Source organism: Loxodonta africana, chromosome 10, assembly GCF_030014295.1.
Source record: "Loxodonta africana isolate mLoxAfr1 chromosome 10, mLoxAfr1.hap2, whole genome shotgun sequence".
NCBI classification, from domain to species: domain Eukaryota; kingdom Metazoa; phylum Chordata; class Mammalia; order Proboscidea; family Elephantidae; genus Loxodonta; species Loxodonta africana.
In genome coordinates, this window is record NC_087351.1 from 85,470,504 (window position 1) to 85,486,388 (window position 15,885).

At 36.9% G+C, this 15,885-nt stretch overlaps 1 protein-coding gene across 5 annotated transcripts in view; it reads left to right on the forward strand.

Annotated features, from left to right (window-relative positions):
• The window catches only part of RBM25 (RNA binding motif protein 25), a 51,901-nt gene that overhangs the window by 28,588 nt on the left and 7,428 nt on the right, over positions 1-15,885 (forward strand). For all 5 annotated transcript variants that reach the window (XM_064292709.1, XM_023546346.2, XM_064292708.1 and 2 more), the window contains 5 exons: positions 1,523-1,809; positions 11,425-11,641; positions 11,763-11,852; positions 14,059-14,132; positions 15,432-15,582. In XM_064292709.1, the coding sequence (XP_064148779.1) occupies positions 1,523-1,809; positions 11,425-11,641; positions 11,763-11,852; positions 14,059-14,132; positions 15,432-15,582 (819 nt within the window). The remainder of the gene's footprint in view (positions 1-1,522; positions 1,810-11,424; positions 11,642-11,762; positions 11,853-14,058; positions 14,133-15,431; positions 15,583-15,885) is intronic.

The window sequence follows — 15,885 nt, forward strand, 5'->3', positions numbered from 1 at the left end:
TGAAAAACATAAGAATTCTGCAAATTATTATTGGGACAGCTAAAATAATCTGTAAGTATCTGTTATCTCAGAAATAAACAGATTTCTTTATAAGTGTATGACACTGAGGTAAGTTTTATGTAGTGGAGCCCCATTTTTACAGTATAAATTTTTCTGTTACATTAGAACTGTTTCAGAAATGAGATTTTGCCCCTATAGCTTTCAGGTTCTGTCCTCTTTCTACCATTTCTTTTCTCTTCCCTTTGTAATTTCAATGTATTCAGTATTGGCTTTGCCTGCATTCTACTTTGATACAGACTGGTAGAGCAGCTGAATATATTGATCTCTTATGCATTAGCTTTTCTTTCATAATTCTCTGTCAGTCCTCTGATCCATGAGCAAGAGAAAAAGTATCTTAAAAGGTAAGATTGCTTTTTAAAGTTGTTTTAAATGCTTTACATAACTGAGAAAAGAAAAAAATGAACATTTTATTGTTGCAGTTTAAATTTTGGTGACACTAAACATGGAACCGAAGGGCTAAATGTGTTTTGTTTTTCTTGTTTGGGGTATTTTTTTGTGAGTTTGTGTAGAAACCATGTGGTACACTGGTAATCTTGTCAGGGTACAAACTTGGTCTGACTTTGTTATTTGGTTTATTTGTGAACCATGTACTTGCTCTTCCTCCCAGAAACATAGCTTATAGGCAAGGTTAATCCAGTGTTGGCGAGCCATGTCCTAGCACAACATCTGTAAGTTAATACACAATCGTTGCTTCCAAGGATGGATTTATCATTGTTAATATATTTTTTATTGTCTTATAGGCATAATGGGTATAAATGTGTTGCTTTTAAAACTAAGTTAAATGAAAATATTAAGATTATGTACGTTTTTGCTTGAAGTGAGTGATTTTTAAACTTTTTGTATTTGGTGGGGTGTCTGTCTTACAATGGTGGGATAAATGTTTCCGTAGAGAATAAGGTAGATCTTGGCTTAATTCAGCTCATCTTTCTTTTGGAGGGTGGGAAAGCAAATGGCAGATTATTTCTGTTGCATTATACTGACCTGACTCTCCTCCCAACCTCCCTTTGAAATCCTCAACTAGTAAATCTATAGATAGTGGGAAGTCTGGGGTTCTAATGAGTATCAGTAGTCCCACTGATTGACAGAAATTAACAATGGGCAGAATTAAGTTTTAGTTAAGTCCTGAGTGGTTGATTATATTTCCCAAAGTTACTGTGAATCACGACACTTCCCATGATCATTTTAGTTATTACATAGCCATTGTGTGGCCAGCTGCACTTGATACAATCTCCCAGCATCCAAGATTGGAGATTCCTTGTCTGTAGAGAACATGGTTTGCCCAAAATCTATCTAGTCTGGTGATTGCTTCAGTTTGATTTGTCATGTTAAAAAACCACAAGTATTCAGTATTAAAATACCAGTGGTTTGGTGTTTTTGTTCCCAGTATTGGGCAGTGCGCCGGGAGTAATCTGCATACTGGAACTACAGAGTTAACTCTAAAAGTGCTTTTATTGGTTTCTAGAAACTGGAAGAAGAGAAAGGCAAAAAGGAGAAAGAAAGACAGGAAATTGAGAAAGAACGGAGAGAAAGAGAGAGGGAGCGTGAAAGGGAACGAGAAAGGCGAGAACGGGAACGAGAAAGGGAAAGAGAACGTGAACGAGAAAAGGAGAAGGAACGGGAGCGGGAACGAGAACGGGATAGGGATCGTGACCGGACAAAAGAGAGAGATCGAGATCGGGAGCGGGAGAGAGATCGTGACCGAGACCGAGAAAGGAGCTCGGATCGAAATAAGGATCGGAGTCGATCAAGGTAAGGCTTTAAAGAAGTTATTTCTTGATACCTTTAATAGAACCAAAAGTCATCAATTTTCTATAGGATCATTTACATTTACATAATGAGAGAATTCCCTTATTTTTTTTGCTTGCTAGCTCTCTCACACATACACACAGCACAGGTTAAAATATCAATTTTTAACTTTATGGTTAGCACACACCAACTGTCCACCCAGTGTTTGGGCAAAGACATGATTCCCTCTTGTCTCCCTGGGTTGATAGGCATTTTTTTTTTTTAATTGTGCTTTAAGTGAAAGTTTACAAATCAGGTCAGTCTCTCATATAAAAATTTACATACACCTTGCTGTACACTCCGGATTGCTCTCCCTCTGATGAGATAGCACAGTACTTCCTTCCACTCTCTCTCCTCTTGTGCAGTCGGGTAGCTTCTGGCCCTCTCTGCCCTCTCATCTCCCCTCCAGACAGGAGATGCCAACAGTCTCATGTGACCACTTGATCCAAGAAGCTCATTCTTCACCAGTATCATTTTCCATGCCCTATTCCAGTCCAATCCCTGCCTGAAGAATTGGCTTTGGGAATGGTTCCTGCCCTGGGCTAACAGGAGGTCTGGGGTCCATGGCCTCTGGGGTCCCTCCCGTCCCAGTCTGACCATTAAGTCTGGTCTTTTTATGAGAATTTGGGGTCTGCATCCCACTGCTCTCCTGCTCCCTCAGGGTTTCTCTGTTGAGTTCCCTGTCAGGGCAGTCATCAGTTGTGGCCGGGCACCGTCTAGCTCTTCTGGTCTCAGGCTGATATAGTCTCTGGTTTATGTGGTCCTTTCTGTCTCTTAGGCTCATAATTATTTTGTGTCTTTGGTGTTCTTCATTCTTCCATGTTCCAGGCAGGTTGAGACCAGTCGATGCATCTTAGATGGCCGCTTGCTAGCACTTAAGACCCCAGGTGCCACTCTCCGAAGTGGGATGCAGAATATTTTCTTAATAGATTTTATTATGCCAATTGACTTAGATGTCCCCTGAAATCATGGTCTTCAAACCCCGCCCCTGCTACACTGGCCTTTGAAGTGTTCAGTTTATTAAGGAAACTTCTTTGTTTTTGGTTTAGTCCATTTGTGTTGGCCTCTCCTGTGTTGTGTATTGTCTTTCCCTTCACCTAAAATGAGACTTATCTACTATCTAATTAGTGAATACCTCTCTGCTTCCTTCCCACCCTCCCCCGCCTCTCGTAACCATCAAAAAGTATTTTCTTCTTTGCTTAAACTGTTTCTCCAGTTCTTATAATAGTGGTCTTATACAATATTTATCCTTTGGCAATTGACTGATTTCACTCAGCATAATGCCTTCCAGATTTCTCCATGTTATGAAATGTTTCATGGATTCAGCATTGGTCTTTATCGATGCGTACGTAGTATTCCATTGTGTGAATATACCGTAGTTAATCCATTCATCCGTTGATGGGCACCTTGGTTGCTCCCAACTTTCAGCTATTGTAAACAGTACTGCAGTGGACATGGGTGTGCATATATCCGCTCGTGTAAAGGCTCTTATTTCTCTAGGATATATTCCAAAGAGTGGGTTTTTTGGATCATATGCTAGTTCTATTTCTAGCTTTTTAAGGAAGTGCCAAATGGATTTCCAAAGTGGTTGTACCATTTTACATTCCCACCAGCACTATGTAAGTGTTCCAGTCTTTCCACAACCTCTCCAATATTTATTATTTTGTGTTTTTTGGATTAATGCCAGCCTTGTTGGAGTGAGATGGAATCTCATTGTAGTTTTGATTTGCATTTCTCTAATGGCTAATGATTGAGAGCATTTCCTCACGTATCTCTTCGCCGCCTGAATGTCTTCTTTAGTAAAGTGCCTGGTCATATCCTTTGCATAGGCATTTTTTAGTCACCCTTTCATTGAGGTCCTCTATATTGGGAAATCAGTTCTAGCACCGCCACTTTTAGCCCCCTAAGTCGTTATTTGGTCCTGTAGCTCACTGAACTGCCACAGCTTACTTCCCTAGCTCTAAATTTCTGTTTCTCCTGAAAATTTCACATTTTTTCTTTTTTTAAGCTAATTTAATTATATTACTTTGTTACAGCTTTTGTGCTTGTAGCTTCAGGTTAGTCTACTATGTTACTGAAATTGGAAGTTCTTAATTAAAATCCTTCCCTTTTTTTCTCCTCTGGTACAACCATTGTTGAGAATTCGATCTGTATAAAATCTTGTTTTTTATTTTTGATACATATAGGTTTTATATATATCTATAAGCAATATCCTCTTTAATATATATGCCTTTAAATAGGTTGATATCATCATACTATATGTATTCTGCAATTTGTTTTTACCACTCTGAATCAAATGTTTGAGAACTTTCAATGGCTAATACATGTTCCTGTTGCCATTGAGTCAGTTCTGACTCATAGTGACCCTATAAGAGAGTTAGGGTTTCCAAGGAGCAGCTGATAGACTTGAACTGCCAACCTTTTGGTTAGCTGCTGTGCTCTTAACCATTGCTCCACCAGGGCTCCATAGTTCATATAAATCTATTTTATTCTATATAATTTATATTAAAAAAATTTTTTTTATAGACCTATTTTATCTATATAATTCATATAGATCTGTTTTAATCATACAACTTTGTTTTTAGTGGTTGCATAGCATTTCATCATACTCCTATACCAAAATATATGCTGCCCATTTTGTGTTATTGCCTCATCTTGTCCTTGTACGTGTAGGCTTTAGTTATAATCTAGTTCTTTGTGCTCTTTTCAAGTTAGCAGGTACTTTTTTTTTTAATCACCTCTCAATTATCGTGTTTGAAATTCCATTATAAAATTAGTAGCTAAACCACTAAATACAAAACCTAAATTTGTGCTAACTCACAAACTACCCAATCGCTCCAGTTAATAAACAGAAAAACTCACAGATATATCTGGGAATTTAGACAGGGAAAGGATTTGAGATCCTTTTCTGAATATTTATTTTATTTTGTTGTTAATTCATTAAGAGTTGAGTCATCTACTCTTCCTCATCTGCCCTTATGAACTAGGAACGTGTTTTCTACAATTCATATTTTTCCGCAATTTGTTTCACATAGCTTGGTTTTTATTACAGCCTTTAATCCCAATTAGAATATTATATGTGTGCTGTTCCTTTACTACTATATTTCTACAATATTTTATATCCAGTCCATTTATCATCATTAGTGATTAATGATATGAGGTTTTATTATTATAGGTTCGTGTAAAAACCGTTTTGAGTTTTCATAGTCTTCACAACATGAGAAAAGTGGAGGAGATGATTGTCTTTTACAGATGAGGAAACTTAGGTGAAGAGGTTAAATAACTTGCCTATGTTTTTATCATTGCTGGTGGTTATGAGCCCTGGTGGCGCAGTGGTTAAGTGCTCAGCTGCTAACCAGAAGATTGGCAGTTTCAACCCACCACCTGTTTCACGGGAGAAAGATGTGGCAGCCGTCTTCTGTAAAGACTTGCAGCCTAGGAAACGCTGTGGGGCAGTGCATTCAATGTTGATACCTATTGTGCCATCATTCCCTGAGTTAGGAGGAAACATGATTTTTTGTGGCTGTAAGGGCTTAAACTTTGATTCACTTTTGTTTAACCAAATAATTTTTTTTTTTTTACTTTCGATCATGCTTAAACATAATTGTTGTGTGAACTTACAAGTTACAGATTAAAAAATAAAAACTGCCCATTAGGCCATTATGCAGAGATACCGTTTATATTTTATTCAGTCCCATTATAGACTTCCTTAAGTGTATTCTTCTCTTTTACACAAAGTGGAGTCATACTGCATATAGATATACTTTTTACCCTTTATTTTATAACGATGGCTTTCCCATGATTTGAGTGAGGCTAACCATATATAATGGCTTGTATATGATTCCACATCTTTTAGTACATAGGCATGTGAGATACACACATACAGGAATGGTGTCATAACTTATTTAGCTGTTACTCTTCTTTTTTTTTAATAATACTGTGTTTTTGGTGGAAGTTTACACAGCAAGTTAGGTTCCCATTAAACAGTTCCTACACGAATTGTTCAAGTGACATCAGTTATGTTTTTCACGATGTGTCATCATGTTCATTATTTCACTTCCGATTGTTCTGTTTCCAGTAATCTAATTTTCCTGCCCCCTTACCTTCTCATTTGTACTTTAGAGTAATTGTTGACTGTTTTGTCTCATATAGGTGATTTTTTTAAATGAGCGTAGTACTCGTGTGATATTTTTTATTTTATGAACTTATCTGTTATTTATCTAAAAGATGGCCTCGGGATAATTTTGGTTTAAAGTGTATCTGAGGGCAATAGTCTTGGGGAGTACTTTAGTCTCAACCGGTCCAGCAAGTCTGGATTTTTTAAGAATTTGAGTTCTTTTCTACATTTTTTCCCCCCATTCTATCAGGACCCATCTATTGTGGTTCTGATCAGAACGGTTAGTAGTGATAGTTCACTTGGTCTCAGGGTAGATGAGGCCATGTTTCGTGTATACTGTTAGCCCTGTAGACTAGTTTCTTGTGTGAGTCTTTGCTTTTCTTCTTTCTCTTTTGCTCTGGACCAGGAGAGACCAATAGTTCTATCTTAGATGGCCACTTTCAAGCTTTCAAGACTCCAGACACTACTCACCAAACTAGGACATAGAACATAAATTTCACGAACTGTATTGTACCAGTTGACCAAGTTGTCCCATGAGACTATGATCCTAAGCCTTCAATGCTAAGCCTAGAAAGCCAATCCAATGAGGTCTTTCACGACGTTTAAGAAGTATCTGTAATCGCCCATCCATATGTGCTGTATTATATACGTGCATGCACACACATACATGTATACACATATAGAAACATATATATATCTACACATATGTATGTAACTATACACATATGCATACATACATATGTAACCACACACATTTTTTGGTTGTTTCAAAATTATATACGTCAAAGCATTTACCTCTTTTATATGTACTTATTAGTGTCATCATTTACCTTGGTCAGACTATGCATACTTCAACCACATTACAGTGTTACCTATCTAGGCACCAAGTGACTACTATCTAGAGACTGGTTCCTCCTCTCCTCCCCACCCATCCCTAGTAACCACCAGTGAATTTTGGTTTCTGTATGTGTACTTATTCTTGCATTTTTATAAAAATGAGATCATACAATATTTGTCCTTTTATGATTGTCTTATTTCATTCAGCATAATGTCCTCCAAATTCATCCACATAATAAGATGTTTGGAGAACTTACCATTATTCTTTATGGCTCTGTAGTATTCCATTATATGTGTGTACCACCTTTTGTTTATGCACTCTTCCATTGTTGGGCACATAGGTTGTTTTCATCTTTTTGCTGTTGTGAATAGTGCTGCAGTGAACATAGGTGTACAGATGTCTGTGTCTTTTCTATTTGATTTCTAGGGTATATACTCTTAAGAGTGGGATTGCTGAATTATAAGGTAGTTCTATTTCTAGATTTTTGAAGAAGTGCCGTACTGTTTTTCCATTTTACAGTCTTACCAGCAGTGGGTAAGGGTTCCAGTCTCCCCACAGCCTTGCCAGCATTTTTTGTTTTTTCTTATGAGTATCATTTAGCAGGGTTAAGGTGATATCTCATTGTAGTTTTGATTTGCATCTCTCTAATAGCTAATGATCACGAGCATCTTTTCATGTGTTTCTTGGCCACTGGATTGTCATCTTTGGTGAAGTGTCTTTTCCTGTCCTTTGCCCATTTTTTAATTGGGTTGTTTGTCTTGTTTTTGTTCAGTCGTTGAAGTTTTTAGTATATTTTAGAGATTAGAGCCTTATCAAATATGTTGTTCCTGAAGATTTTTTCCCAGTCTCTAGCTCTCTCTTTACTCTTTTGATAGTCATTTGATGAGTGTAAGTATTTAATTTTTGAGATCCCAGTTATCTCAGTTGTCTTCTGATGTTCGTACGTTCGTAGTTACGTTGGTTTTATTTTTATTTTTTAAATTAGGTCCCATAATTTTGTTCCTATGTTTTTTCCCAGAACTTTATAATTTTAAGTTTAGCATTTAGATCTTTGACCCATTTCGAGTTAGTTTTTGTGTATGGTGTGAGGTATGGGCCCTGTTTAATTTTTCTGCACCATTTTGCCAGCACCATTTGTTAAAGAGCCTGTTTATTCCCCCATAGAATAGACGTTGACCCTCTGTTGAAAATTATTTGTCCATAGATGGATGGATTTATTTCTGGGTTCTCAATTCTGTTCCACTGGTCTATGTGTCTGTCATTGAACCAGCGATAGACCGTTTTGATTACTGTAGCTGTACAGTATGTTTTGAGATCGAAGAGTGTGAGGTCTCCTACTTCATTCTTATTCTTCAATATTACTTTGGCTATTTGGGGCCTCTTTACTCTCCATGAAACCCTGGTGGCATAGTGGTTAAGTGCTACGGCTGCTGACAGACGGGTCGACAGTTCGAATCCACCAGGTGCACCATGGAAACTATGGGTCAGTTCTCCCCTGTCCCATAGGGTCACTGTGAGTCAGAATCAACTCAACGTTAACAGGTTTGGTTTGATTTGGTTTTCCTTTCCATATAAAGTTGGTTATTAGTTTTTCCGTTTTAGTGAAGAATGTTGTTGAAATTTGGGTCAGCACTGCATTGTATCTGTAGCTTGCTTTTGGTAGTGTTGACATTTTCACAATGTTAAGTCTTCTAATCCATGAAAATGGAATGTCTTTCCTATTTATGTACGTTTCTTTTAGTCTTTTGTAGTAGCGTTTTGTAGTTTTCATTGTATAAGTCTTTTATGTCCCTGATTAGGTTTATCCTCTAGGTATTTTGTCATTTTGTGTGCTGTTATAAATAGTATATAGCTGTTACCCTTGATGGACGTTTAGACTGCCTCCAGTATATTTCTTTTTCAAGATAATCATGTAGTAAACATTTGATTTTTTCTTTAGGATTGCTGTGTAAAAATAGATTGGCCACGCCAGTGGTACTTTTTTTTTTTTTTTGCCTAAGTATTGCTGAAATTCCGTTTTCTCTACACCTTTGCCAGTGCCACATCCTCTGATCACCTTTAACGTGTTTATTAGCACTTCGTACTCCTTTTGGGATCAATTGCTCATATTCAAGGTCAAGCTGAAACTGAAGAAAATCAGAGCAAGTCTGTGAGAGCCAAAATATGACCTTGAGTATATCCCACCTGAATTTAGAGACCATCTGATGAATAGATTTGACACATTGAACACTAGTGACTGAAGACCAGCCAAGTTGTGGAATGACATCAAGGACATCGTCCATGAAGAAAGCACAAGAGGTCATTGAACGAAGGAAAAGACCAAGATGGATGTCAGACGAGCCTCTGAAACTTGCTCTCGAACATCGAGCAACTAAAGCAAAAGGAAGAATTGATGAAGTAAAAGAACTGAACAGAAGATTTCAAAAGGGCCTCTCGAGAAGACAAAGTATTATAATGACATGTGCAAAGAGCTGGAGATGGAAAACCAAAAGGGAAGAACACGCTCGGCGTTTCTTAAGCTGAAAGAACTGAAAAAATTCAAGCCTCGAGTTGCAATAGCAAAGGATTCTATGGGGAAAATATTAAACGACGCAGAAACCTCAAAAGAAGATGGGAGGAATACCCAGAGTCGTCATACCAAAAAGAATTAGTTGATGTTCATCCATTTCAAGAGGTGGCATGTGATCAGGAACCCATGGTACTGAAGGAAGAAGCCCAAGCTGCGCTGAAGGCATTGGCAAAAAACAAGGCTCCAGGAATTGATGGAATATCAATTAAGATGTTTCAGCAAACAGGTGCAGCGCTGGAGGTGCTCACTCATCTATGCCAAGAAATATGGAAGACAGCTTCCTGGCCAACTGACTGGAAGAGGTCCATATTTATGCCTATTCCCAAGAAAGGTGATCCAACTGAATGTGGAAATTATAGAACAATATCATTAATATCACATGCAAGCAAAATTTTGCTGAAGATCGTTCAAAAAGGGCTGCAGCAGTATATCGACAGGGAACTGCCAGAAATTCATACTGGTTTCAGAAGAGGACGTGGAACCAGGGATATCATTGCTGATGTCAGATGGATCCTGGCTGAAAGCAGAGAATACCAGAAGGATGTTTACCTGTGTTTTATTGACTATGCAGAGGCATTCGACTGCGTGCATCATAACAAATTATGGATAACATTTCTAAGAATGAGAATTCCAGAACACTTAATTGTGCTCATGAGGAACCTTTACGTAGATCGAGAGGCAGTTGTTCGGACAGAACAAGGGGATACTGATTGGTTTAAAGTCAGGAAAGTTGTGCGTCAGGGTTGTATTCTTTCACCATACCTATTCAATCTGTATGTTGAGCAAATAGTCTGAGAAGCTGGACTGTGTAAAGAAGAGCTGGGCATCAGGATTGGAGGAAGACTCATTAACAACCTGCATTATGCAGGTGACGCAGCCTTTCTTGCTGAAAGTGAAGAGGACTTGAAGCACTTACTAATGAAGATCAAAGACCACAGCCTTCAGTATGGATTACACCTCGACATAAAGAAAACAAAAATCCTCAAGCCTGGACCAATGAGCAACATCATGATAAACTGAGAAAAGATTGAGGTTGTCAAGGATTTCATTTGACTTGGATCCTCAATCAACAGCCATGGAAACAGCAGTCAGGAAATCAAAAGACGCATTGAATTGGGTAAATCTACAGCAGACGACTTCTTTAAAGTGTTGAAGAGCAAAGATGTCACCTTGAAGACTAAGATGAGCCTGACCCAAGCCATGATATTTTCAATCACATCATATGCATGTGAAAGCTGGACAATGAATAAGGAAGACCAAAGAAGAACTGACACCTTTGAATTGTGGTGTTGGTGAAGAATATTGAATATACCATGGACTTCCAAAAGAACAAACAAATCTGTCTTAGAAGAAGTACAACCAGAATGTTCCTTAGAAGCAAGGATGGCGAGACTATGTCTTACATACTTTGGACATGTTGTCAGGAGGGATCAGTCCCTGGAGAAGGACATCATGCTTGGCAGAGTACAGGGTCAGCGGGAAAGAGGAAGACCCTCAACGACGTGGATTGACACAGTGGCTGCAATGATGAGCTCAAGCATAACAACAATTGTAATGATGGCTCAGGACTGGGCAGTGTTTCGTTCTGTTGTGCGTAGGGTCGCTATGAGTCGGAACCGACTCGACGGCACCTAACAACAACACTTCTTTTGGGAATTACCTGTTTGTATTTATTTTCCCCTCTTACATACCATTATGTGATTGACTGTGTGGAATTCCAGTATATGAGCCCGTAATGAATCATTCTTCAGTCATTTTTCAGTCCTTTGTAGTAGCTTTATATCCAGTTTTCTTTTTTTTAATCATTGTAAAAAAAAAAATGTATTCCGTTTTTGTTTGTTTTCTGAGCTAGCAGTAAGCATTAACTTTGAATTTAGAATGCAGTTCACAGTTTAGGGCTGCAATTACATGTCTTCCTGAGGATTACAATTCTATGGAAATCAAATGCTAAATATTGGCTCGTGAGCTTATTTTATAATATAGGTTGTTCTCTTTTTCCATGATTTTTAAAGGAAAACAGAAAGTAGACAGATTTTTAATTTTTTGTTTACACAGAGAGAAGAGCAGAGACCGTGAAAGAGAACGGGAGCGGGAAAGAGAGAGAGAGCGGGAACGAGAAAGAGAACGGGAGCGAGAGAGAGAGCGAGAAAGGGAACGGGAGAGAGAAAGAGAAAAAGACAAGAAACGGGATCGAGAAGAGGATGAAGAAGATGCATATGAAAGGAGAAAACTTGAAAGAAAACTTCGAGAGAAGGAAGCTGCTTATCAAGAGGTAAATTGAGGAAATGTTTTTCTCCTTGTAGCTTCGTACTTGGTAGGTTGTCAGACTTTGCAGAGCTCTTTGGGTAATAATTTTTAATGCTTTGCCAAAAAGAAAATTTTTTTTTTTTTAGCGCCTTAAGAATTGGGAAATCAGAGAACGAAAGAAAACTCGGGAATATGAGAAAGAGGCTGAGCGAGAAGAAGAAAGAAGAAGAGAAATGGTAAGCTTTTGGGTTTTAAAGAAAAGATAATTTTTGTAAAAAAATAAAAATCAGATCAGATCTTTACTGTTAACTAAAAATAACTTAATAGTTAAAATTTCTAAGTTCCCAATTCATTGATAATTTTTGCCTATTTCAAGCAACCTTGACCATTTCGTTACACCAAAATCTAGTCCTCCTATTTTTCATAGTTTTGCTGCACATGAAATTATTTTTTTGTATGCAAGCAAAATGGAACTGTCATAGAGTAATGTGTAAAATAAGAATTTACAGAACATTCTTTGATTAATCTGCAAAACTGTTGAAATTGTGGAGGTTTTGCTAGTGTTCTGTGAATTGCAGTGCATTTGGATGAAGCAAGTAGTGTGCTGGGAAGAACTGCTTTTATAAATCAAAATTAACGTCTCTGTATATAACATTTATGAGTAGTACCTTTTCCTTATATTGCCACGTAACTCTTCAACTACATGATAATCGTAAGAATGAATTTTGTGTTTTGCATTTACACTGTTGATTAACTTAACAGTGAAGTGTTTGGCATAGGTTGTAATTAAGTAAAATGAAAAGAAAATTTATTTTATCATAGTACTTGCTGCAGTAGTGTGTTCCATGTGTTCTGTCTTTGCCAGAATTTCATGAAAGTTTCTTTATCTCCAGTTTGGAGATTATTCTTCCAAAAACTTCACTGAAGTTAGGAATCTTCTTCAAATAGCTTTTGAACATGAGACATAGAGGGAATTTTTGTAAGTAATCAAAAGGAGGGTGCATGCAGCTATAGATAGATAGTATGTGTTTTCTGGATATTAGATCCTCTAACATCATAGAATTATTTTAAAAATTTTTTAACTTTCTTGTTTTATAGCTCTCATTTTAGGATTTCCTTTTCATTCCCAGATTAGAAAATAGGCAAGAGAACAGTATAGCAAGAAGTGTAATTATTTGACAAATGTTTGCCATCAGTACCACTGTGGAATAAACTTCTTGAAATCTGTTCCCTATGAGCAAATCTGAAACCTGTATTTCTAGTGAAAAATTGTGTTTTTTTTTTTTTTTAATGTTTGGGAGCTTTAAAAAAAACTCAATCACATAAGCAGTTGCTTGCTTATAAAAATGTTCAAGCAACACAAGTATATTAAGTAAAATATGAAAGTTTCTGTCCCTTTTTTCAAGAGCAGTAATTTCTGTTTATATATTAGAATGTACATAATGGGCCTTCCTATGTGCCCATGATTTAATAGTTGTTGTATTTAAGTATTTGTAAATACTGCCATTGCCACCTTACCTATATTCACTGGACAGATGCACATTATGCTGCAGACTTAGGCTAGGTGCTGGGCGCAGGAGAGTGACTAATAGTTTTTACTTCCAACAAAGTGGGCAGTGTAGTCAGGGAGAGGAGGTAGTTACTCTGGAGTGTGTGTCTTCAAGGTAGTGAGAAGATTTGTTCACAGTATTTTAGGTGTACAGAAAAGGAAAGACTAATTCTGCCTTTGGGGAGGGATTGGTCATGGATAGAATGCTAGGTTGGGGAAGTCGTCATAGAGAGGTGAGATTTGAACTGGATGAAATTATTAAAATTTTACTGTAGTGAGATACCTACCATTACCTTCTTTGTTTAGTTGTTAGATATATTTCTTGTATCTGAAATTCCAATAGGAGTAAGAGATTCATATACTTGGTTTATTCAATTTATATTTATGTTCTACTTGTAAGGGTGAGAGACTCACATACTATGGTTTATTCTAGTGAGTTTAAAGTTAGGTAGGCGTGACCTTCAGATTGATGCAGGAATGTGCTTTAAATTTTTAATTCTGCATTTTATAAAAACTACTTGTAGCATCATCTACCTACAAAATAAAAATGGAAATATTTTTGTAGTTAACAAAGTCATTAAGATAACTTGTAGTTTTGTTTCCTGGTGTGCTCAGGTTTCATTAGATAATAATTACTGTACTTTGGACATTATAAAGGTCATGTATTATAGCATAGTGTATGTGGTTTTAGTGTCACAGATAAGTCTTGTAAGTCTTACTATTTAACAGGTAAAAGAGAAAAAATACGTGATTTTCATCAATGTCTGAAGTCCTTTAGAATTATCAAGCTTAGATTTGTATGGATAAGAAAAATCTTTCCACAAGAAAGGGGAATGGGGTAATCTCAATGACTTCTATGTAATTTTGCACCTTTGTTGTTCGTTTCCTCAAAGGCAAAAGAAGCTAAACGACTAAAAGAATTCTTAGAAGATTACGATGATGATAGAGATGACCCCAAGTATTACAGGTAAAGAAGCCTTGCTTTATAAAAGTACTTATATTTTCAGGTTTTTATGTCTGTTTTTATTTGTCAACTCGAGCGTGCGGGTTCACTAGGTGGTGAAAGAAAGAAAGCTTTACATTCTATCCTGTAATGACCCTAATAGCTGATGATAGTGGTTTTTGTAGTTGAATGTGCACATGCTGTTTTCTGGAGGAAACACAGCTTTTGGAAAATGATCAATAATTCTATGCATCTTTTTAGGGAAAAACCCATGAGAATAGTATAACAATTTTTTTTCTTAATATATTTTAAAATAAGTCTGATTTTTATAACTCCCTGGATTGTTTATAATTATCTAGAGTTGTCTATAAACTTTTGTCTTCAAGGATTTCAGGAGTGGTACATAGCAATCCACACTCTCCCAATTAATCCATTAATGTGAAACTGAGAGTTGTGAAGCCAGACTTCCCTCATCTCATTGTTCCCAAGCTGTTTCTAAACTACTATTATCCTAGCACTTATACTATGGTAGATTTGTTCTGCCCGCCATCCCATCTGTAAGTTCCCTGAGGATACGGACAGTGTCTTGGCATCGTTCTGTTTCTGGTGTGTCTGACATGATGCAGATATGTAGTGAAAATATTTGATACATAATTGACTTTAATACATTTCAGCCAAAAATAGTCAGTCAAAAGGCTGGAATTAGCAGCTTAAATTGAAAGTGCCCAGGTATTTGACTTTAATATAGAAAATTCCAAAAAAAAAATTCAGTTAAATTACTGAAGAATAGAATAAAATATGGCAGTGCTTAACTTCAACATTCCCAGATATAATAAAGTGCTAGCTAGCTAGCTAGACTGAGAGATAGATAGATGTAACCTCTGTTTTTGTTAATTCTGTATTACTTTCTTTTCAGATTTTTATACAAGGGAAATAATTAAATTGAGAATACAGAACTATTCTTAGTGATAACTATTTTCAGTGATACTTTTTTTTCATGGTTTGGCATCTAAGAAAAGACAAATTATGTGCTGGGGTTTCCAAATGAGAACTGTCTTCTTCTGAAAGTTACATTTCTAGTTGTTTTAGATACTTATTTAGAATAATTTAAGATAAGGTATGGGGATAAATGAGAAGGCAGTGCTTACTTACTAAACTAACATGTAGAGAGCACACTGTTTTGGGTGTTCTGCAGACCTACAGAAGTCTGCAGTCTCTCAGCATATAGCTTTTGGCACTGAAAAAATTAGTGTTGGAGACATCATGTAGCATAGTTAATGATCTGGATATTAAATGAGGGCTGTTACGGTTTATTCTTTGCAGGGGTAGTGCTCTTCAGAAAAGGTTGCGTGATAGGGAAAAGGAAATGGAAGCAGATGAGCGTGATAGGAAGAGAGAGAAGGAAGAGCTTGAGGAAATTAGGCAGCGCCTCCTGGCAGAAGGACACCCAGACCCAGATGCAGAGCTCCAAAGGGTAAGATTTTCTCAGATCTGCAGCTTTTGTTTTTAGAAGATTATCATGTCATCTTAAGCAAGCCAACCATGATGTAGTTTATCCTTGAGGGAAGTATATGATGATCCCTGTATCTTGCATGCTATTTTTTGGGAGGATACTAGTATTTTTTTTTTTTTACCCAAATCATCGATATTGCTTGATTTAGAACTTTAATCATTCTAAACATCCTACTGGCATCTCACTGCGTGGTTTTTTGTGAAGCTTGCCAAGTTAAATGAATCTCTTTTAATGAAACTTTGCTATAAACCTATCCTTCTAGAA